The sequence below is a fragment of the Rhea americana genome, unplaced genomic scaffold (genome assembly GCF_003343005.1).
Source record: "Rhea americana isolate MKP2758 unplaced genomic scaffold, rheAme1 scaffold_193, whole genome shotgun sequence".
Classification (NCBI taxonomy): domain Eukaryota; kingdom Metazoa; phylum Chordata; class Aves; order Rheiformes; family Rheidae; genus Rhea; species Rhea americana.
In genome coordinates this window covers 1,578,990-1,602,896 of record NW_028186072.1, presented here as the reverse complement: position 1 = coordinate 1,602,896, position 23,907 = coordinate 1,578,990, and the positions used below count along the sequence as shown (strand labels likewise).

The window sequence follows — 23,907 nt, the reverse complement described above, 5'->3', positions numbered from 1 at the left end:
CCTCTTTACTTAACTGTGGAGAAGAAAAATAAAGCACAACCCTTTTATTTCTCAAGAAATATCCTTTCCCTTAGTTTCTCATGATATTTGTGTTTTAGCAGCAGTTTTAAAAATTAGGCTTTTTTAGGAGAATTTTTTCCTGGTTTCAYRGTTTTAAGGGATTTGTAATCATTATTTAACATAACTGAAYGCTATTTAAAATTGATAATCTGATAGATTTGAATTGTAATAGATGTGATCACAGTTTTACCCCATTTCATGCTCTAAGCAGTACCATACAGTTTTACTGTCTTTCTCTTTGTTTTAACGAAGTGCTGTAATTGAGTAATGGAGATGAGTTCAACACTTAGCTTTGTAAAAGCACATTCTTTTCTGATCTCTTCATGGTTTTGCATATAGTATTTATACCCTTGTGTAGCTGCCAGGCAGATTGTTCACTTCACTGTTTCTTCACTGCAAGTAGAGTGGTGACTCTACTGAACCAAGCTGTGTTCCTCTTCAGAGCCATCCGAATGGAAGTTGCAGCCAAAGAGGACGCACACTATGTGACCAGCAATCTGAATGCCAGTTTAAGGAAAAATGGCAGTTACGAAATACATTACAGAAGCTTAATCTGCCCACCAGCTTATCTGCTCTGAAGCTGCCTAGGAGCCATCAAAATRTCTCTAGGCAAACAATACTAGAACCCATATCTACACTTAAATTATAAGTTTACATCAATTTAAAGCGATTATATTTCTTTCAGGGGCTTTAGCCAAGTGCGCATGTTCACAACTTTCGATTTTCAGGAAATAAAAATGTGAACAATGAGTTCTATTACAGCATGTGATGATTTCTGCAGATAGCTGTTGTGCATGGTAGTGGGCATTGCACATTGTAATCTGTGCTCACTGGGAAAATAAATGCTGTGGAGTGAGATGTCACGTATAGAAGTCAGCTACTAAAAGCTACTGGATACAATGAGGGCTGGAAAGCATGTCAATAATGTGATTATTTAACTGGCTCTTCTRTTTGTGTATAGCTTGTCAGAAAACCCATTCATTTCATCTCTYTTCTGAAAAAAAATAAGACAGAGCACATTTTTATTTCTCCCCCTCTTTCTTCTGCTCTTTCTCCCGCTTTTTCTTTCTGTTTTCCAGCTAAGAGATGTCTGGGAAATATGTTTATTATTGATATTTTCACAGGTACAGAATTATCCAACCAAGGATATTGACTTGTGGATGTTTTCAGTCTAGCTCTTGTGACAACTATATCCATGTATAAATTAAAAAAAAAAAATGATAGAGAAGGGACAGAGAAGCAAAGGCTGACAATTCCTTTAGGTTTCCTGAAAAATCATCCACAGTCCAGACCTTCAGATTCCAACACTGAACAACACAAGTGATTTCCAGAATGGTCAACTTTATTTCAACACTGAACACAGCAAATTAGACTGTAAACTAAATTATATGCATCACTGGTGTATCACAGCAGGATAAATGAAATCTGTACTCAATTATTATCTACCTTATGAGCAGATGAACAAGGAGTTCTCAATTATACTACCTCTTGATGAGAAGAGAATTACAGAAACTCTTTGAACTGCAGTTAGTGTTACAAAATATGTAATGGTGAAATRTGAGATGGTATCAAATAAGAGCTGCTTATGGAAAAAAAAGATGCTTTTACAACTTTAATCTTTTTATTGTAGCTAATARCTTTAGTGTACGCTGTGATAAATTAGAATAATTTGATTGCTCATGTGTGTGGCTCAGAACACAATGGAAAATTTAGATGTTGGAAAATTTGCCCAGAGACTGTTTTGAACTTTATGAAGGTATTTGTTGTTTTTTCTTATAAGTTATGTAGAAAGTGTAGGTGGAAGCAATACTTTGTGCATTTAGATCTGACTGTGTATTAAAGATCTCTTGTTCATTAAGTAGAATACTGTCCGTTAGAACTTCTGCAGGATCACTGCTATTGTCATGGAGATAGTAGAACAATGCGGATTTCTTTAGAGCTGTCCTCTTGCCTTTGCTCACCTGCATATACAGCCTGTTCATGTCAGGAGGGAGCAGAGTGAGAGAAACTGCAGAATGACTAGTGGCCTGCAAAGGACTGACTAGTCTGCAGCAACTCTTCAGGGATGGGCTTGGCTGCTTTCCAACAGATAAACCTGCTTCCAGACTCTGCAGACTTGGATTCTTAGATTCAGCAGAAGTGAAATAAGGGCACAAATGCCTTGTGCTGCCTTTTCTTCTTGGCATCTGTAGAAATGCAACGTACTGCTTGGGGTTTTCTGTTGAAGAGCCCTGAGAAATCATTCCTAGGACCTGTGCTTGCACACCTGCTGCAGGGTGCCCACCCACCTGACACCTTACAGTAATGTGAAGTTATTAGACTGCCGTATGAATTGACACRGCTATGTTTGATTCTTTCCTAACAGAAAACTGTGAAGGCAAGATCCAAATCCCAGAGTACATCTGATGATGARGAAAGTCAGCAAAATTCTGGAAAGGAATCAGGACAGCTCCACAGGTGCACTATGGATCATGATAGTTTTACAGCTCCATTAAAACTAGTGACATGTTACTACTATTGATGTGTCTTGTTGGTTTGTCAATGATTCTGGGAAGTCTATTCTTAAGAGTAGATCATTTATGAAACTGCTGTTGAGGTATGTTTTGCTGTTATTGCAGTACCCTGATATTTTGGTTATGTAGATTCTCATGGATTAGCAATTCTCAGATAGCAATTACTCCTCAGCTGAAAAGAAATATGCTAGTAATACTCTCCTAATAGAAAAATGCCAGACTACATTTTATATGCTGTAAATAGTGCTCAGAGAAAACTTTAGGCTAAATAAGAGTACATCACAACCCAGCCAGCTTTATTACATCTGAGAATGCAGCAAACAATCATAAAAACACCATYGAGAATGCATTTGTTGTCACCAAAATGTTCCTTTTTTAGATGCAGCTCAAAGCTATCTGCACTATTGTTGTCCAGGAAAGCTATGATGCAGCTATTTCATTATTTTTTTAACAAAAAATTTTGTGTCTGTATATGTGTGGCTTAAGGTACAGGGGGGAACGGTCATCTCAGATTGCKCAGAACTCTCTGTAAGAAGTTTTACTTAGGGAGGTTCCCTGTTTATTGCACCTTGCTTTTCAGTCTGAGTTGTACAGCTGTTTACTTCCTTAATGGTGAAAAGAAAGGAGACTGAATTATGCTTCAAGTATTGAAATATTCCATCTTTGTTTTATATCTTAAATGTTATGCAGCAGACTGGCTCGTCGAAGAAAAACTGTGAAGCTGTGCCGAGCTCTGTCTGATCTAGTGATATACACAAACTCAGTGGCAGCCCAGGATATAGTAGATGATGGTAAGACTGCTGGTAGAGAGTTATGTATGCATTTTTCTCTTTTCTGTTTGGTTATGTATTTTGACAGGAAACATGGCTCTGATGTGAAGTTTTTTTGTTTTTTTCAAAGTTATCCTAGAAATAAGATGACTAGATGCCTGTCCTCTTTATTTAACTATGGAGAAAAAAAATAAAGCACAACCCTTTTATTTCTCAAGAAATATCCTTTCCCTTAGTTTCTCATGATATTTGTGTTTTAGCAGCAGTTTTAAAAATTAGGCTTTTTTAGGAGAATTTTTCCTGGTTTCATGGTTTTAAGGGATTTGTAATCATTATTTAACATAACTGAATGCTATTTAAAATTGATAATCTGATAGATTTGAATTGTAATAGATGTGATCACAGCCCAGAATATTTGTAGTTGTTTCACTGAACATGTTGAAGAGGCAAAATGGAAACTGGGAGAGTTGCAGAAGAATTTATTGGAAAGATTGACAAATATACATGAACAAGGTATAGGAGATTTTGTTATTGCAGTAGAACTAAAATCTGACAGGAACTAAAGGAAGAAATAAAGAGGGGTGAAAGTGCTGTGGAGAAACCAAGTCCAAGAAATAGTGCAAGAACATAATCTTATAAAGTTTCAGCTTAACTGTTCAGAGTGCTCAGCTTTTTCTATAGGCTCAGCTTTTTTTCTAAAGGCTCAGCTTTTTCTGCAGTTTCAGGTGCAGTTATATGGTACTGCTGAACCCAGGAAATGGCTTGCTGCCCACCAGAAAGGAGGGCCTGCTCATCAGAGCAAGTACTGCCACCCTCTTTCATCCAGATCCTGGTGTTTTTCTGATCTTAGTCTGAGATGGGAATGGAGAGCTKGTACAAACTGAGTTGGTTTTACTACTCCCTATAAGTGGAGTGCTCTCTCCTAGGAAAATGTTCTAGTTATTCTCTCTCCCAGAGGGCAGAGATGATAAAAGGAAGTCTGTGYAAGAGGATAAAGCACTCAAAGAGAAGATTTTGGAATGTGAAAAGGTTACTTGACTCATTTAGAGGAAGGATGAGCTTGAGGAAATATGTGTGAGAGAGAGAGAGAGACTGCATGCTGCTATATTACAAAGACAGGAGCACAGTCAGTGCTGTGTTGAGTCCTGCTTTCCCCCAGCCATAAGCTCTTYAGTAGTATAGTTTTGACCATGACACCATTAGCATACTTCTCTTACTCTCAGCTTCTTAGTAGCAATCTTGTTTGTGGTTTTGTAGGAGGWAAGGCTGTAACAATTAGCATGAGCTCTTGCTCTGTTTTCCAATTAAGTCTGGAAACTTAAGAATAGAACAGAGGATACTCCTGGAAGGAGAAGCTGATGCCTTTCAGATAACCAACATACAGGATTTGCACGTGACAAGACAATCTATCAGTGTAAATTTGGACTAATTCTTTTCAAATCAATCCATGTTCTCCTTGATTGATCCCCATATAGCTGAGGTCTGAGTTCAGGCCTCCACCCCCTGGGATTGCTTTGTAACTTTGTTAATTTAACAATATACACAGGATCAACAGGAAATGTGCTATCATTCAGTGAAACAAGAGCTCACCAAGCAGTGCAGCAGAAAGCTGAACAGTTTATGCTTTACAACCAGAAACAGCTTACAAGGGTATATCCATCTGCATATCGGATTGACTCCAGCAATTTCAATCCTATACCATATTGGAATGTTGGTTGCCAGTTAGGTAGGTGCTGCATGAGTATCGTATTTCCCTTGTTTTTTGCTAARTTGTTATCTTTATCAATAACACTTGAATCTTCTCGCTGAACAGTGGCACTGAACTACCAGTCTGAAGGACGCATGATGCAAATAAATGAAGCAAAATTTAGGGTAAATGGCAACTGTGGTTATGTCCTCAAACCTCAACAAATGTGCAAAGGTAATGTCCCACAGTGCATTCATTACTGTAAGTGTCAAGGTGAAAATGTCTTTGTGATGAAGTTACCAAGACAAAAGTAAATAGGAACATGTATAGAATCTTCTCTATATTTCCATTAATACTATAGTAACTGAGTTGGCTACTAGGATAGCCAGCTGCAAGCAAGAAGGGCAAGATACTTGGTGGACTGGGACTAAGTTTCTAGGACTTGGTCCAATGCTAAAGCAAGACAATGCAATTCTTSTGTTACCTTTGAAAGGAGTTGGTTCAGTCCTCAAAACATGTTAGAACAGGAGCCTGATTTTTCAGTATTTTGGAATGAGCATCCTTCCATTTGTTTGAGGATTTTGGATCTGATTGTGTCTCTACATCTGTAAGTAATTTTTGAAATGTGACCACAAGAAGCAGTGGCATTGATTGAAAGTTAGCTGAGAAATGATAGAAGCAGTTTGAACATTTGAAGCAGGCACTGCTTCTGAAGGAAGCAGCTTACTGCACCCCAGCTGCTTGTTCTCGTTATGACTTGTACAGCTGAGAAGATCAGCGTACTAATCTGGGTTATAAGTGATGTTCTTAGAAACTGCTACTTTATACAAAAAGTTTTTCAAAGGAGTCTTAATATTGTAAAACTTTCCTACTGGATGGATCCTTACTTTCTTGTAATCATGTGAGCAAGGACCACTCAGCTCAGAGATGGTGGTAAGAAAGTAGAATGGAATCTAACAATTCATTAATAAGTCCTCTGTAGTCTAATTTACTCAATAATGTCTGAATTTTGGCTGTGTACATGTATCTTCTGCAGATCTATCCTGTGTATTTTTTTCTTACATTTTTTTTCCTCATTCCTTGTTAATTTTTAGGTACCTTCAACCCCTACTCTGCTGATCCACTTCCTGCCAGTCCTAAAAAGCAGCTTATTCTGAAAATCATCAGTGGACAGCAGTTACCTAAGCCTCCCGACTCAATGTTAGGAGACAGAGGAGAGGTAAAATGGTCTGATACCTGCAAGTGCTTCTATGAGAAGTCCTGGAGTGATAAATCAGCCTGTGACTTTAACTTTCTGCTCATTTAAATACACCAGTAAATTTGGTCATTAAATACTACGTTTTCCCATGGAGCCTGTATCCTACACATGATGTTTAGAAATTAATATGTTGTTTGTTGTTTTGGGGGTGACTTCCATTTTTTGGGGAAATTACTTATGACTGGTCGTAGCTCTTGACATTACAAACTGTACATCAACCTATAGTCCATGAAGCCACTTCCTATGATTGTGCTGCTTGAAAATTTTTGCTAAGCACAGGTTTTTGAATTCTCGTATGAATTTAAATGAGTTCTCTGAATGGGAATTTCATTAAAAATTGACCTTCATTTGGATCATTAGCTTGCTTTTAAAGTACTGTTGTTTTTTAAAAAATAGATAATAGATCCCTTTGTCGAGGTGGAAATTATTGGATTACCTGTTGACTGCTCTAAAGATCAGACAAAGGTGGTTGACGACAATGGTAAGATAATGTAGCTGACTTCCTCTTCTTAGAGTAAAATATGAAGCCATTATAAATTATTCAGTGTATATTATTACTTTCTAAACTGCAAAGCTTATTAGCCCATGAAACGAAATGATTGTCTTTCTGCTTTCTGGGCAGAATTTCTGGTGTAGGGAGATAGAAATGAGAGGCAAAAGAAGAGAACTGCTCACCACAGTATGTTTCCCCTGGATTCTTCTTAGATCTCCTTTAGGCAGAAGTTCCTAGTATTTCTATATCTACAATACATTTGTAATATCAAGTGAAATGAGAACACATTATATCCAAGGCAGTTTGACTACCATATCAGCCTTCATAGGAAGGAGATGAAAAAGAACTGAAATGAATAGCCTGTTCTAGCAGGAGAGGTGACCATCTCACAGGTAGATGCAATACCATGGGGAAAAATGAGAATTGTTCCTGTTCATTTTGGTCTATCTGTAGCCTGCCATAGTTCTGCAAAACAGTATCCTGACTTGCTATCCCTGCCAGATACCCAGCCAAAATCATTTTGTTTATAAAGGCTGTCCAGGAAACAAACTCTCATTTTAACTACATATATAATGGAGGTTATGAGAGATCCTAGGTCTTGATGAGCACTAGACAATGAGTGTTCGTTTGTGTATTTGGTTTGTTTGTATTTCTCTTGGCTTTTGCTATGCATCATGAAAACTGAGGCTACCATTGCTATGGCTGTTTCCCAGATTTTCTGTTGTTTGTTGCACAGGGTTTAATCCTGTTTGGGAGGAAACACTCACTTTTACCATCCACATGCCTGAAATAGCTTTGGTTCGATTTCTTGTTTGGGACCATGACCCTATTGGGCGAGACTTCGTTGGACAAAGAACTCTGGCCTTTAGCAGTCTTGTGCCTGGTTAGTCCCACTTGTTTTCCTTGATTTTGAGATCTAATTGAAGGTCAAATGCCTTTGAATTTGATGTGCCAGACTAGAAATCAGAATAGGATGTACTGCTCTGTGAGACTTCATGCATGAGCTTGGATATTTCACCTAGCTTGTTAGGATAGTGTACTCACTCTTATTTCAAGGAGTTTTGGGTGGCTCTGATTTTGGAAATTTCAGCTGTTGTCTTATTTGTAACTTGGATGCAGTTTATACTGAGGGGGGGGCTTGGAAAGCCTGTGAGGATGGAAGATAGTAGCTTTTACTGAAGACAGCAGGTATTGCTGTGCATATCATGCCTTTTTTAGGCAGTTCTTGCCAGTTGTCCGTAAAATGAATACTGCTGATCAATTGCAATGCTGTTTCTTTATTTTGCTAGGTTATCGCCATGTGTATTTAGAAGGGCTCACAGAAGCATCCATATTTGTTCATATAACCATCAATGAAATCTATGGAAAGGTAGGTATACCTAGGAAGGTATATCTTTTATGAATTTTTTTGTTTTAATACTTTTGGCAAACACGGATTAAAATGCACCACAGAACCTCACAGGACTTGCGTGGTTTCTAARTGATTCTTACAGTCTAAGTATGTGGCATTTTGTAGACTGAGTCAGCTGTGCCTAACTTTCTCTGGCACTGATCAGTACTAAAGTATAAACAAATTATTCAAAACATACAGCAATKGAAAGGCATAATGTCTTATTCTCTGTTGCYCTGAACTTGATGTCTTTGTTTATGCTGTTGCCTATATAATAGATACGTGCCTGTGCTGCTAGACATCACCATTCTCAGGGAAACAAAATATTGTTTCTTATTCATAGTGTTTTTTCTGAGGAGCACTGAGCCAGGGCATCCGTGCACAGTGCACCCATGTCCAGTAGAACATTTGTCTCTCTCTGAGACGCTGTAATCACAGTGCAGACACATCTGTTAGTGTGCTCTGTAAGCAAAAGGATATATCTTGTAAAGTATGGGTTAGCTGGTTGGTTGGTTTGTTTCCTGGCAGGTAATGACCTTCAAAGCATAACACTCTCTTGTACTAGTCTTACCATGCTTATGATGGTTTCCACCTAATAACTGTTTAACATCTAGATAAAATACATTCCTATAGGCTTAACTTTTAACTAGTTTTACTTCAGAAGTAACTGTTGAGAGCTGTAACTGTACCAGGACCTGGTATTTGACAAATTATTTTTAACTGCTAATTTGTTTTAAATCTTTCAGTGTAGTATTGCTGCTATTCTGCAAGATTATTAATTTTAAAACTTTTATAAAAATTTTAAAACAAAAGCACAGTGCCTTTTCCCCTGTATTTCTGCTTTAACTGCTTTTATGAAAGTTTACAAGAGGTCTTTTTAAGAGCGTAGGTGAAGGGAATAGTTAGTCTCCATCTTTCTCCATTCTGAATGCAAAGAATGTCTTGTCAAAACTAGCCCTGGCCACCAGCTTTCTGTCTACTCTGSATTGCTCAAGTTGTTTCTATAGGTAGAACTGTAGCACTATGAGCACTGAAGAGAAGTTCTGTAGGACAAAGAGAGAAAATGAGCACAGATGAGACCTAGGGGCTGAGATTCGATACAGTCCAGATCCTCACTCAGCTCTGCTATCCTTATCCTCACTGAGACCATTAGGTCACTAAGTAATCTAATGATGGCAGTGTAAACCATTGGGATGTCTCTCTCATGTTGGCACTCTTGTCTCAGCACAGGGACCAGTATTTCAATGTACTCATCTGCTCTTGCCTCTGGCCAGGAAGGAAGGACAGTGGCTAGGAGCTGGAGGGAGTGGCCATGCCTCACCCATATGTGTTCTGTGCATAGAGAGAGGCATTTGGTATTCAACATAGATTTCATCATCACAACATCCATATTAAAAGAAAAGTAGCAGTAAACAACTTGGAAAACATTTGCAATATATACATTTGCAATATATGTCGGGGGATATGTATGAAATCACATACTATTTTGATGATAGTCTGTAGGGGAGCCTGTTTGACTGTTGCTCTTGTCTTATGTGCTCTTCAAAGAAGAAATATAGTCAAGAAAGCTGAGTAGCTTCATATTAAAGATGAATGATGGTGACAGCAGAAAATGAAAAAAAGATCCAGTGAGATGTGGTCTCTTCTGTATAATTTGTCCATTCTTCTAATGCTGAGTGTAATGCTGAGCTGTATTACTGTGTTTCCAAGGTATAAACAAAGGCTGAATGTACATTTGCATCCTTGTAGATGAGGATATCAGGTCAAATTTCTTTGGGAGAGGCTAACCTAAGATTAATGAATAGTTTTAAGTGATTTGCTCTGCAGGGTTATATTTTCAGCTGATGTTCTGTTACCTTATTGCTTGTATCACAGTCTTGAAAACATTAGCCGAACATATTTGCATTTTTCTTTCCCTTTCAGTGGAGCCCTTTAATCCTCAATCCCAGTTACACTATATTGCACTTTCTAGGAGCCACAAAGGTAGACGTCATTAGCATGCGCTTTGCACTTGCTGGGCACAGATTTTCAAATGGTTCCCAATCGCATGACCTGTAACTACCAAGCTACATCATTTTTCATTCAGACTCTGAAACATTTGGATATTGCTTTGATGAAGCCCATGCGTAAAATTCCAAGCTAATGTGTAGCCTGTCACTGCAGTACACTTCTTAGAGTCTTGTCATCTCTGATTAGGAGACCTCTAGAAAACCTCTCTTGTAGTAGTGGCAGGCTGCCATCCTAATGAGGAGAAATAGACATGCATGAATTCATGGAGACCTGTGCTGATATTTCCCTGGTCAGAGTAGATGTGAATTGCTTGGTGTGAATTTTTGCTTTGCTGCGTTTTAATTTTGTCTTCGTCATTCATAGATTTTCAGAAAGCAACCCTTTTCATTGCATTCTTTATATAATAGTCTGAACTCACTTGAAACTAGTTTTTCTTGTCCTTTCAGAATAAGCAGCTGATAGGACTCAGAGGGCTGTTTAACAAGAACCCTAAGCACAATTCTGCTGAAAACAACGGGCACTATGTACGGAAGCGATCTATTGGCGATCGAATTCTCCGGCGCACAGCCAGTGCACCAGCAAAAGGTAGAAAGAAAAGTAAAATGGGTGTTCTGGAAGCTATTGAAATTAAGGACAGTGCATCTGAACCAACAGACCTGAAAGACAAAGAAGGAGTTACAAGACGTACAACCCGAAGTTTGCAAGCACGGCCTGCTTCTATGCCAGTGGACAAATATCTTATAGGATTACCATGCACAGAAGGTGAAGCTGTTCAAGATGCCAGAGGAAAAGAAAATTCATCTGGTAAAATACTTCCAAAATTACTTTTTGAGTAGCAAATTGAAATTATATATTAAAAGGCTTGGTTCTGCAGCCTCTATGCACAAGTAATTGCTGAGTAAAATGTCATGCTTTAGACTGTAGTATTTTAACAGCTTACGTACATTTCTAAATTACTTCAAACTACTTGAGAACTGAACCCTCAAAAAGTTGGGGAATAATAATAATTTCTCCAAGGGCTCTTAAAAGAACATTTGTCAAGCTTCTTTTCATGATTTAAGAGCAATTTCAACTACCCTTCACCAATCTCTGGTTTGTTAATGTCCATTTACTCAGGAAAACATTGCTGCTGGCATTGTGTTTTTTTTTCACCTTCCTTTTTAAGGGCGGAGAAAAGCACGCAGCATGTGTTTTGGAAGCAGTGTTTGTAAAGGCTGACAGACTTTGCAAACAGGGGTAAAAGGGGCAAAAGTAGATCCAGCTTTATATCTAGGAGTCTTGACTTTGTCCTTATAAAGTAATCAGATTAAATACCTTGATTATACGAAAAGGATTAGTTAGGATAAAATCTTAGTCTTGTATTGTTTATACACAAAACAATTTAATTTTTAAAATAACTTTTTTCTGAGAATCTTTAGCAGCACTAGTCTGGGTTTGGAAATACAAAACCTTGCAGTYACTCCAATGACTACAGCAAAGCTGCGTTGTGTAACGATGACCTGCCTAATATCTGATTTAATGGAGTATTTAAATAAGTCTATTAAGCTGTGAATATGATGTCTGTAATTCATTAGACCTTTTGTCTCTATCCTGAGTCTAGATCATTCAGGCTGTTGGTGGTAGTGGGTTTTGTTGGTTGGTTGGTTGGTTGGTAGGCTGGTTTGACCTTGCTTTTCTTGTTCRGTTGATTTTGTTTTTTTGTGGAGGAAAAGCATATGTGTTCATACAAGCTGTTCCYGTGAGACTGAGGGTTTGGCCAAGTCCTTCGATTCAGTTTGATTCTGACAGCACAAAGTTTCCAGAGTTTGTCCTCATAGGGCTCTTCCCCAGCAGGGGAGGCAGAAGAGCTGCCCGTCTGTCCTTGATACAGTAGAGAGAGCACATGGAGAACTTGTCTTGGGTGGAATATGGGTGGGGGGATGACTTGTTGCTGTGCTCTAGATAGTCTCAGCTGTTGAATCAGTGGCTTTTGCTAACCATAGCAGCCAGCTGAAACTAAAATAGTTACAATGCTGTCCTGGCACAGAGAAGAATGAGTTAGTAAGCCGTCCTTTGCTCTACAGCCCCGTATTTGTAGCTTTGAAGTAACAGATAATCTGGATATCACCACTTAAAAGCTGCTTAGAAGAAGCAGCAAGCAAAATTAAACAAAAATATTTCTACCACCCCGAAAAGAAACTATAGACAGGAAAAAAGATATTCCTAGTAATGAAGTTAACTCTGAAAATGCTATATTTGAAATTCAAACATTTTTTCCCAATAAGTGTATGAAGCAGATGCAGCTCAGCCATTCTTAGCAATGTATGTGATCATTTCTGACAGATTTCTTCCTAAAGATGCTGGAGACAAATGCAGAAAATTCATTTAGAAGAAATTTAAACCTTTGTCTTGGAGGTCACAAGTATTTACTGATAGCAGAAAAACCTTTGCAGAAAACATAGGCTCTGATGACATGATGTAAAAAGCTACCTCAGGAAATAAATGCTGCACCTTCTAAATGCGCGAAGACTAGAACCAGACTGTTTGAGCTGGTGTAAGTAGAGCTTGCTCCATAACCCATACGGAGAAGGACATGCCACCTTAGACACTTAGAAATGAGAAGTGAAGAAGATAAAATTCCAGACAGGCCTCTTCTGTACCCAGGAGACCTTCTCCTTTCTCTGTGCTTCAGGGATATGTCTTAGTGGTAGACGCAGAGAAAAGCAACCTGAGCCCTTTTCTGTGGAAGTGCTTACCTTGAATTAGAATGAGAAAAGAATGGCAGAACCTTGTGCCATGTAGGAATAGACTTGCATATTTTCAGGAAGGAAATTAAGCCTRAATATTTCAGATTGAGAGGAGACTTCAACTCTAGAGAGCAACTTGTCAGAGGACAAGTTCTTTATGGCAGAATGCAGTGAAGAATGAAGAGGGAAGGCTATCCAATAAAGACCTTTGTTGCTAATACTATGGCTAAATTTATCTAGAGTATTAATTGGAATTACACCAAGTGGGAAATGTGCTATCCATTTCCTCCTCTATTCTCTTAGAAAGAAATCTACAAATCAAAGAAACTTTTATCTGTTCCATTCTTATGTAGGAGCTGTGTAAATCCACTGTAGATGCACTGGAAAGCTTGAGGAACTTTTTTTTTCCCCATAATTTGGAGATCAGTCCTGCATGCCGTTTTCATTAAAAATAACTCCTACTGTACCACGGACTGCTCATGCACTGTTTGTGAATGATCAGGGCTTCTCTTTTTCCCTTCTAGGGTGCCTGATTCCTAGTGAATGTTAGGAACAGTATAGCTTATGTCAAATTTACTTCTTTGGTCCTTGCTTAATTAAAAAGGTGTAAATTATCTACCAAAGCCAGGAGTGAGTCATGGAGCTAGGATTTGACGTGTAAAAAGAAGCAATATAATTGGAAGAATAAAATGTGTCTAATGTATTTTTTTAATGAGATTCAAAATCTTGTTCTCATATGAATGCAGTATGTTGGTAGATAAAAAATTAAATCTCTAAACAGTAACAATTTACAATAACTATGCAAAGAACAATATGTCTGGGGTCCATCTACTTGATGCTTTTTACTCAGAGGTCTTTTAGGCATGCATCTTGTTTCAAAGTATGCTTTTTAACAGAGCTGTTTTGTTCTGTCTTTATTGCCATGCTTCTTTATAGTACAAATCTGAATAGGAACACAACTGAAGGTAATATCACATGCAAACTATGATATGGTACCTCATTAACATTATTTGCGACAAATATTACATCATATGCTTGATGTAATAGACATTCAAAGGAAGCTTCAGTGAAGTGCCTGCAGCTCTATTTTCCCATTTATTCATACCACTCAGATAATTTCTATTAAGCCTGCACAACCCCATGATTAAGTTCTGTCACAACTGTACCTAATTTTGCATTCTCCATCTGTCTGTCTAAGGACAAAATACTTGTTAATAAACACAACACAAAATAGAGTGCAACTAATATGTTTCTTATTTCATTTAGCCAACAGTGATGCTACAAGTAAGAAGGAAGCAAACTTGAAAGAATCTGGTTTTACATATTCTGAGAAAAATACAACTACTTCTCATTTGGCATCTGTCTTTAAAAAAGAGAATCCCCAGATGGAGACTAAAACTGACCCTTCTCTAATAGCACCCCTACAGGAAAAACATGTAGCTTTTGCACATGGGGTAGCTGAAACAGATCACCTTGCAGGGTGTCAGGAAAATCATCTTTCTGGTGAAACTGTCCCTCTAATACGGGACTCTGGTTTTGAACTTGTCATAGAAAAAACAAAAGATGAAAATTGTGCAGACCATAAAAGGGAAGATGACACAAAAGTGTCTACAGCGGAGAAAATAACACTGGTGGGAACTTCCCTTTCTCAGAAAGTAGAGGATATTGAAAATCATAAATACGACATCATCAAGAAAAGCACCACAGCAGCTTTCTCGCTGACAGATATTTCTTCTACCATCTGCTCTGATCTTCCTGGTTTACACTCCACTTCAACCATGCAAGACAGTGACATTTCTCGTCTTATAGACGAAGTTTCTTTAATGAATGAGAGTGAGATGGATAGCTCTGTCTCAGCACTGATTGGACAGTTTGATGCCACAAATGACCAAACTAATCTCACTGTAGTCTCAAGTCTCCATGGAGCTAGCAGCCAGACCTTCAGTGTGATGTCTGCAAATCCGCATATGCTTACTGCAGATGTTAACACTCCATGTAAGAGCAACTTGACTACCAAAAAATCCCCTTTATTCTCAACTCCAAATACTACTGTGTTCTCCAGCCCAGAGACTACTGAATATTCTGTGTACACGATTATCCATGAGGCATCTCTTACACCAACTTCTGAATGTAATACCCACAGTGAATTAGTTTGCACAAAAAAGYTGGACAATATGGAAAATAACTTGCTGTCTTCTGCTTGTACTTCACCTCTCTCTTTGCTAAATGCAAATCCCAAAACAAAATGTGGTACAAGTTGGGAAGCCCTTGAATCTGCCGGTTCTTTTGCTTCCGATAGCCTCATCTTTGAGGATACGCTAGTTGACCCTTCCACTTGTGAAAATTCAGAAGGCAGCAGTCTTGTAGAAGTAGACGGAGATTCTCAAGATCTGCTGGTAACTGCATGTGAATACAAAAGAGAAGATATGAGCCAGATGGCTTCCCCTTTGAAACTAAGGCAAAAGCAGGACGTCGGGCACAGTCGTGAGAGGAGCTCTGGGAATAATGCAAATGTTGAGGAGCTCTGTGTTGCTGCCCTGGATTGCTCAAATAACTTCAGGACTGCAAGGTGTCAGTTCCCTTTCCCAACATACGGAAACCTTGGCTTTTTACGTCATTATCATCAGATATCAGATATGCGAAAAGATGAAACGTATACCTCCCAGGGATCCCAACTTAATGTACACTTGCCTGGACTGAAGAATGCTTTGCCTTTCCCACCTTCTACAGTCATCAAACAGACTAGCCCTTGCAAATCCAAGAGTCTTGGTGACTTAACATCAGAGGATATTTCCTGCAATTTTGAAAGTAAGTACCAGTACATAAGTAGAAGCTTTATCACATCTGGCATGAGAGACAAGAAACTCGCTGCTATGAAGAATATGAGACCACATTCCACAGATGCTCTGACAGAACAGCTGAGAAAATTGGTATCCCTGGACCAGGATGACAGCTGTCAAACATTGTACTCCAGGCAGATTGATGATGACTGCCCAAAGGCACTGGTCAGAAAACTGTCATCCAGAAGCCAGAGTAGAGTACGGAATATAGCCAGTCGTGCCAAGGAGAGACAGGAAGCCAGCAAGCAAAAATTTTCTAATGCAAGTAGCATAGCAGGGGTCGTTCTTCGGAACAAGCCTTCAGCATCTCCTCACACTATCAACAGGCATTCAACAGGCTCTTACATAGCCAGGTACCTAAATGGATTTGCTGGGGAAGATTCGGAAAGCCGAGGAATACCAGAGGGTGCATGTGCTGCTCTGCACTATAGGTGTGGAGACCAGCTGTATGCACATGATTCTGTTCTGCAATTGGAATCCAGTAGTGACGATAAGCCAGAAATATATTTCCTGCTGAGACTGTAGATTGTATAAATGTACATCTTCAATGTTTACAAAATATTTCATTGAAATGAAGGATTTTTAGCAAAAAAACACTGTTTTGAGAATTTAAATTATTTAGAAATACAATTTTATGCTAGTGATTTGATCATGATTTAGTGTGTTCTTTACTGTCAAAGCTTATGTAAATAGAAACTGTGCTCCATTCTTAGGTATGTATTACTTTAAGTTAGAAATTGTAAAGTGAACTAGTCTGGGGATTATTTGTGTGCAGTAAGTATTTGTAGCATTTTGTATTTGTAACGCATGTCATTTTAACAGTCAAGCACATCTGTGTTCAAGAGCAGAACATTGCAAAGAATGCAATAATATTTTTCTGTTTTCCCAAAGTCCTACTGTTTGGAGAAGAATTTTTAGTAATCACTTTTGACCTTTGTCTTGCAAATTCTACTAAGCATAGTGTTTTCTGTTCTTGGTAGCTTCCTTGGAGTTAGACTACAGAGATAGAACTCATTCTCTGCCCAGTGGGCAATATTCTCAGAATAAGACCCTCCATTAGTATAACTGTTTTCAGTCTGACTTGTACTAAATTGTTAGTTTTACATGTTTCCGTGTGTGAACTATGATTCTACAGCAAGCAATTTGTAGAATTAGCGTGAGTCGAAATTTGTAAGTAGTGTGTAGGTTTATCTTCCACCCACTTAATGGACTGTAATGATAGTTGTCTTTTTTTGTCAACATGTTGAATGCTCATTTGGGGACAGAGTGGAATGAAAAGAAATGTGGGAATAATTCTACATTTATGAGTGGAAAACACTTCATTGCTGCACATTTTGTTATGTATTTTTGATTGTGTTTGTAGCTTCAATACAGTAGCAGAGTTGTTTTCTGTATGTTTGTAATTTTACTGCTAAATTGTTGACAGTGGAATATTTAAAGCTGATGTGGTAGTGTAACTACTTGACTGTCTATCTTCACATCTTTTTCTATGAATATTAAAAGTGAAACGAGTGAGTAATCTCCAAAATACCGAAGGCTTCCCTGTAGGGAGCAACATAGCTTTATTTTGATTTTAAGATATGCTTTGCCTTCACTGTGAGTAAGTTTTTTCTTATATGTAAACGACATGTACCTTTTACCTCTTTCTTTTGTAATGCAGAGTATTATTATTCTTGGAGATATCATTAAAATAGATTTTTAAGCACCTGGCTACATGTTTACTGAAGCTATAGTAAATGTAATTACAGTTGAATTAATAGTAGTCGGTGACTGCAGACATCTCTCATGTCATGAGCTTACAGTAAACCTTTAGAAAGGGAAAAATTCTCTCATTCCAAGTGATGATGGTGCTTCTTAACTAGAAATTTTCAGCTGAGGTCATCGTCTTTTATGGATAAGAAGCCCTGTTTAGTGAATATCTCTGTAACTGTCTGGTCTTTCCCAGTTAGAAATGACAGAAGTATATTTACGACTTTTTTCTTCCCTTCGGGAAAAAAATTTCCTGCACTAGCATACTTTGTAGTGTCTTTGCTATTTTCAGCCTTAAGTTTAGATGATAGAAATGCATTTTTTGTTAGATTTATGTTATTTATGGTCAATTTCAGAAAAACATTATACGAAGACATTTTATTTAGTTATCTCCAATTTAGAGGAAAGCAAATCAACACATATATTACAAGCATAGTTAACACATAGGAATAGATGATATCCAGTAACATCGTCTATAACTGCTATTCCGTGTTGCTGTTCAGTGCCAGCCCTAGGAACCTCTCTGCTCACTGCCCTGCTGCGGTTTTTGCTGCATCTCTGTTAGCATTTGCAGCAATGGTTGTGGGCTAATTCTGCCTCAGCTCCCAGGCCGTTGGGGAAGCAGCCTGCAATGAATACTCCTAATGACCCAGTTCTGTGAAGTCAATAGAAGGGAAATACTTTTGTGGCACACGGGCACACTGCCAGATAGAGTTCCTCGCCAGTGTCCTAGACTGTCTGGGCTGTCTGCATGACACCGTGCAGCTCCTGGCAGAAGTACTCGCTGGAGATGAAGGGCAATGCATCAGCATTGTGCCTAAGCCAGTGTGAATGCAAAATAATAAAGCGCATTGATCTTGCATAATCATAGCAACTACATGGCAGGAGAAGGGGGATGTGTTCACACTGGGAGGTGTCTAAGTCAGTAATTTTTTGCATGGTGCTGTCTGGCATTAAAAACATACTTGTGTGATGGCACAGTAGGTCAATGTCGTTCTTTACTGTAGTTTCTTCCTAAGAAGTTACCAGAGTTGTCTGTATTATGTAGTAGAAACAGGAGTTGTGTTTCAGTAGGGGTCTCACAGATGCAACTGTCTGCTGTTCGGATCATTTAGGGGGAAACAGTGTATTTTCTAACTAAAAACCATTTTTTTCTTGGAGGAACAGAACTCGATACTGGTTTCACCCATTTAAACTTTGTGTCTAAATTTCTTGCTTAATACTTGTGATACATTTGGAAGGAGTGGTCCAATCCTTTTCTATCTTTCGGAAAATTTGGAAGCCCTGTGCCTCTGCAGTGGCAGAATTTAGGCTAGTACTTCCTGAGAAATGGATGTTTTCAGTGTTCAACTCTCAGTCTGTAGCTTATGTGCTGACTGCAGTTGCTAGAGGGGGTTTCCAAGTGTGAGAGTGAATGTGCAAAGGCTGCGATCTGCTCTGCTGAACATTGCATGTCATATATATTCACACTATATCCAGGTACATTTACTTGTTTTAGTAGAACTTAGAAATTTTTTAGAAATAATTGCAATTAAAAATGCCTTGTAATTAAGCAAATGGTGGAATCTCAGTCACAGGACACGAGAAAGCTATCTAGTCTTTACTTAAAGGATGTTTCTAGTTTTAATGCAATTTAATTTAGAGAAACTGTATAGCATATACAGGAGGTCAAAATAGATAAGTACAGTGGTCTCATTTAATAATCTAATAATATCTAAAATTGAGGGGAAGTCACAGTTYAGAGGAGAACTGCTCTTTGTGTGAAACTGATATTTGAGTAGTGAAACTGTCTTTTGGCAGAATTTCTAGGCTGAAGGAAGATCTAGCTTCGTGGTTTTTCTACTCTCRCTGAGAGATTCAAATGGCATTTTGCTTGCATCACTTCCATTTTAGTGGTATAGTATCAGTGTGTGCCAAACACAGTGTGTTAGTGGTAGAATATGCTGAGCCTTTAAGATCTTGACTGCGGATACTCAGTGTTCCAAGATCTCATTATTTAGTGCAAGTAGAAGGTGAAAAGTACTTATGTCAATTGCCATTGACTTCTGTTCTTGAATAATCTTTAGTGCAGTTTGTGAGCCCGGACAGGGAAAACTGACAAACGCTATTTTAGATCTATGCGCAGAGCTGATGCTGTTAGCTTTTCGGTCTACAAAACCTTAATTCTGATAATTTGAAGTGAGAAATTGGTTTGGGTCCTTAAATATATGTATGCTTTCAATGCATGAAGCATGCAGGAAATCACGAATTGTGAGCATGGGAGCATTAAGATGCCTGTGTTACCAGCTGCCTCTGTATAGCGAAGCTTGAAGATGTGATAGAGTATTTTAAAGACTGGAAGCAAGCATTCTGTTTAAAATTTGTGAATTAGAGAGGGATTTAAGCGAAAGAGGTATTACCTCTGGCTTTTATGTTCGTAATTATAGAATAAAAGACAAGTAATAACCTAAAATACTGTAGAAGTCAATGATACTTTTTTGCAATTTTAATACATCTGGATTAAATTTAGTTTTTTCTATTAAAGCAAGATCACTAGGCATACTTACAAAAGTACTGTTTGACTATCTCTCTTTTAATTCACTAGAAGCAGAGAGAATTTGAACGCTGGAAGGAAGAATTTGAGACCCAGAGGAGCTGAGTCTATATTGCCTTTGCAGAACAGAGAAGTGAAGAATATTGCCCAGAAGTGCCCTGCATTCTGTTTTCCTGCCAGGTGGCATAGGTTCCAGTCCAAGCCCAGTGCTGTAAGCCAGTTCCTCCTTTAATACCMGATTAGAACCTATGTCTAATTCCAGAAGCTGCTAGGGCTATTTCCATGCTTACTGTTAAGTTTTGTGATAAAGATCTTTGCAGAATTAGGAACTGTTCTGTAAGTAGATGTCAAAGATGCTTGAGATCTCAGGATAAATTTCTGTGTCTTTCCTAGATGATAGGCTATTTGTATAAACAATTTATACATTGCTTAAAATCATCCATATTGCTACAGCTACAGCTTCCAAACAGTAGGAATCCAGGGCAAGGACAGAAGTGAAACAGAAAGTTAAACACATTGTTTATCTGACAAACTACAAGCTGATACTTTTTCTGTRTGCTAAATAGAAGATTAAGATGAATCAGAGATGGACAGATATCACCATCCAGTGAAGTTGTTTGAGAGAAACTCTTTATTTTAAAGGAGCTATACTGCATTCTCTACCAGGTAATTTTTTTCCTTTTAATGAATTTTGTATCTATTTTGGAATTACTTTAGTGTCTTTAAGTTATTTATTATATAGTTACCATGTCTCAGCTTTTAATCTATTTGTTTAACTTTATGAACCTCATTTTCTTCCGTTTAATGTACATTCCTTTGGTGATGAAAGTTGTAATCAGTGTGCAATAGTTGTCTCTTGSAGGCAATGTCTCGTTTATAAGTACTAGGCTAAATTCATCCCTAGTATAACTAAAATGTCTCCTCAAAGAAACTATACTAGATTAATTTGTCTCGTTAGGTATAAATTTTTCTTCACCTTAAAGCAATATGCTTTGGTTAAATACTACCAACTCTCTGCTGTGGAATTTTGATCCCTGGTATAGAAAACTTGAAAATATGAACATAATTATGGTGGCTATTTGTATTGTAATTTGTTCCTCCTGACTTTTTTATTTGTTGTATGAAGACCAAATTATCTATAAGTTAAAAATAAAGAATACACTCAGGTGCTAAGGATAAGAAGTGATAGCTGAATCTGTGAGAACCTGTCACACTGCAGCCCAGCTGTCCATGGCATAGCTGGGCCTCTAGAAATCACTGGTACTGCTGTATACACATCAGAAAGCAGACGCAGGAGAGTGGACTGGCTAACAGATGATGAGGCCAGGCTTACTGACCACCACAGGACAGTCTGAAATCGGTACAGTTCTGTAATTGCCTGTTTCTGGAGGAAAATGGGCAACTTCTTTGGGATGCTTTAGTGATCCAGGAAGTGTGTGCTGCCAATCCAGTGGTGGTGATCTTAYCAGGAAGATAGCCTGGCACATCCAGAAATATGCTATCCTAACCACTGATCCTTCTATGTCTGGAGGATGGTGTAGCCTCACCAGTGAGTRTTAGTAATATGAGTCCAGATCTGGTATGACATGACAAGTCTGATCTCTGATCATGGTCTAATATGATGATACTTTCAGAATTATAGAAAACAGCTTGTCTCATTTTAAATATATTCTGCAGAAATGATTGCAGTGTTGGAGTAAATGTAAATTGAGGGTAATACGCTTTAAATAGCAGAGCTAAAACCTGATGCTGGTTAGCAGGAGGAATGGCAGCTGTAAAGACCTGAGAATGGTTACTCCAATAGGCTGGTGTACTGGATAAAATTTTGAAGGACTATTTCAAGAAATCCAAACACTTTCTGGACACATCTGTCCTTAAACATTTCTGGGCATCTGTTACCTAGATTGTGAGCAGTATTGTATAGAGCTAGGATTTTTAGATAATACAGGCATCTAGTACAGAACAGCAGTCTGCAATTTAGACATTCATCAGGCCATTCATTTGTAAGTCCTTACCCAAAATGAATAAACTCTGTATGCGCAAGGCTGCAGCTTTTTGAAAATACATCTAGTGAAAACTTTTTAATTAGTGGAGAATCCATTGCAAACTTGAACTTGTTCCAATGCTTATTATTCACAGTGCTTAAACAAACATTTTTAGTCTATATTTATCTAGCTTTAGCTTCCAGCACAGGATCGTATTTTATCGATTTACTCAGTTGAAGAGTCTCTCTTACCATATTTCTTTCACATAAACATGAAGTTATAGCCTTTTCTTTGACATCTTCCTTGAATCAAACCGCTGGAGTCTTTTTAAAATTTTTTATTCGTTCCTGGAGGTCTTCTGTGAAAGCCATCAGGTTTTCAGCATCTTTCAAGAACTACACACGCCAGAACCAGTTGCAGTATGTCAGGAACAGTTATTTCAGTGGAATGCATAGAGATAATGTGATTTGCACCAGATTGAATTTATAAATATAATGTGTGAGGGCATTTGATCTTTTTGCCTGCAATATGACACTAGAAATGTCTGTTTGTTTGGAGACCCATTATGTCTACCATTTTTTTTCCTTTTAATACTTTCTTTATAAGGGAAATTTCTACCTTAATAAATAATTTGCATTATTTTGCCTGATTTTTATATCAATCTCTTAGGTCAAAGCTATCTGTATTGCTGCATTTACTCTTTTAAATATTGGCATGTATTCATTTTCTTTCAGCCCAGTGCAATTTTCTAAATTATTGAGAATTCAGAAATGAACTACTGGTGCATCTGTCTCAGCCAGTTTTTTTTTAAGCTCTCAGAGGAAGGTACCTGTTATTTTGAATGTTTTCTCTTTGCTAGTGCTTCTTCAACATCTTCTCAAGTTGCTGAATGAAATTTCATCATTTGGTAGTGTGGCTATGTCTTCTGTTTTTGGGGGGTGTTTTCTTTTTTTTCTTCTTCTTCTTTTTTTTTTTTTTTTTTTTTTCTAATCCAGAATGCAATAATTGACTGCTGGGGAACTGACAAATAATGACTTTTATAGATAAGTCCTTTCTTGATTCCTGAACAGTCAATCAAATGGCAAGGGCCAAGATTTCTCTAGGACAGTGTGTTGGGGAGGAGGAGTAGATTGCATGCATGACTAAGTGTTGTTGGAAACTTTTGACTATGTTGTTAAGATTATACATTCACTGAAAGGAGTGATATTTATCTCTCTTGCAGAAGAGTAAGTGCGCTTTATGAAGCGAAAAGCCAGTGCACTGAGAATGATACGAGTGATAATATTTCCATTCGTTATTTTATACTCTTTTTATTTCAGAAGCTCAGACATCAGTTAGCAGGAAACAAAGCCAAACAAAGATGTTATTCATTCAAGTTCTTCTCTCTTGAAAGAAAAAAAGCTTTTAACAGAGATTCCTAACTTCCATAGTATTTTGTTTCCTGTAATTTCAATAGCAATTGAAAATGGATTCTTTTCTTCTAAAAATTTCCTTTTCAGCTATATTCTATAGAATATAGAATTCAGCTATATTCTATCCTAATTGTAAGCAGGTATAGATTAACTGAAAGAACAACTTTGTATGTTTTCTTCACTAAGGATCCCTACTTTTCTGGTATATCTTGCCATGTTTTAAAAGCAAAAATGTGTTAGGAATGCTGRAAGATGTTTTCACCCCTTCTCGTCTAATGCATACATTTATTGCCTTGCAAAAAAATCAGAGGAGGGAATAAGCAGTTATTTTAGCTCAGTAAAGGCAAATGGTTCACATCCTCACTTAGCAGACCTAAATTACTTTCTTTTTAATTTCTGAAAGACTGCATAAATTATAAATCTATTCAAGAACCTGCAGAGAGCAGGTAATAGCAAAAAAAAAAAAAAAAAAAAAAAAAAG

General features: G+C 37.8%; 1 protein-coding gene across 1 annotated transcript in view; it reads left to right on the top strand.

Annotated features, from left to right (window-relative positions):
* Positions 1 to 17,457, top strand: part of PLCH1 (phospholipase C eta 1) — a 95,338-nt gene extending 77,881 nt beyond the window's left edge. The window contains exons 14-23 of the mRNA XM_085302865.1: positions 2,426 to 2,517; positions 3,264 to 3,364; positions 4,890 to 5,069; positions 5,157 to 5,264; positions 6,125 to 6,249; positions 6,685 to 6,769; positions 7,518 to 7,664; positions 8,071 to 8,150; positions 10,628 to 10,985; positions 14,174 to 17,457. Coding sequence (XP_085158991.1) covers positions 2,426 to 2,517; positions 3,264 to 3,364; positions 4,890 to 5,069; positions 5,157 to 5,264; positions 6,125 to 6,249; positions 6,685 to 6,769; positions 7,518 to 7,664; positions 8,071 to 8,150; positions 10,628 to 10,985; positions 14,174 to 16,272 — 3,375 coding nt within the window. The 3' untranslated portion in view covers positions 16,273 to 17,457. The remainder of the gene's footprint in view (positions 1 to 2,425; positions 2,518 to 3,263; positions 3,365 to 4,889; positions 5,070 to 5,156; positions 5,265 to 6,124; positions 6,250 to 6,684; positions 6,770 to 7,517; positions 7,665 to 8,070; positions 8,151 to 10,627; positions 10,986 to 14,173) is intronic.
* The last annotated feature ends 6,450 nt before the right edge of the window (positions 17,458 to 23,907 follow it).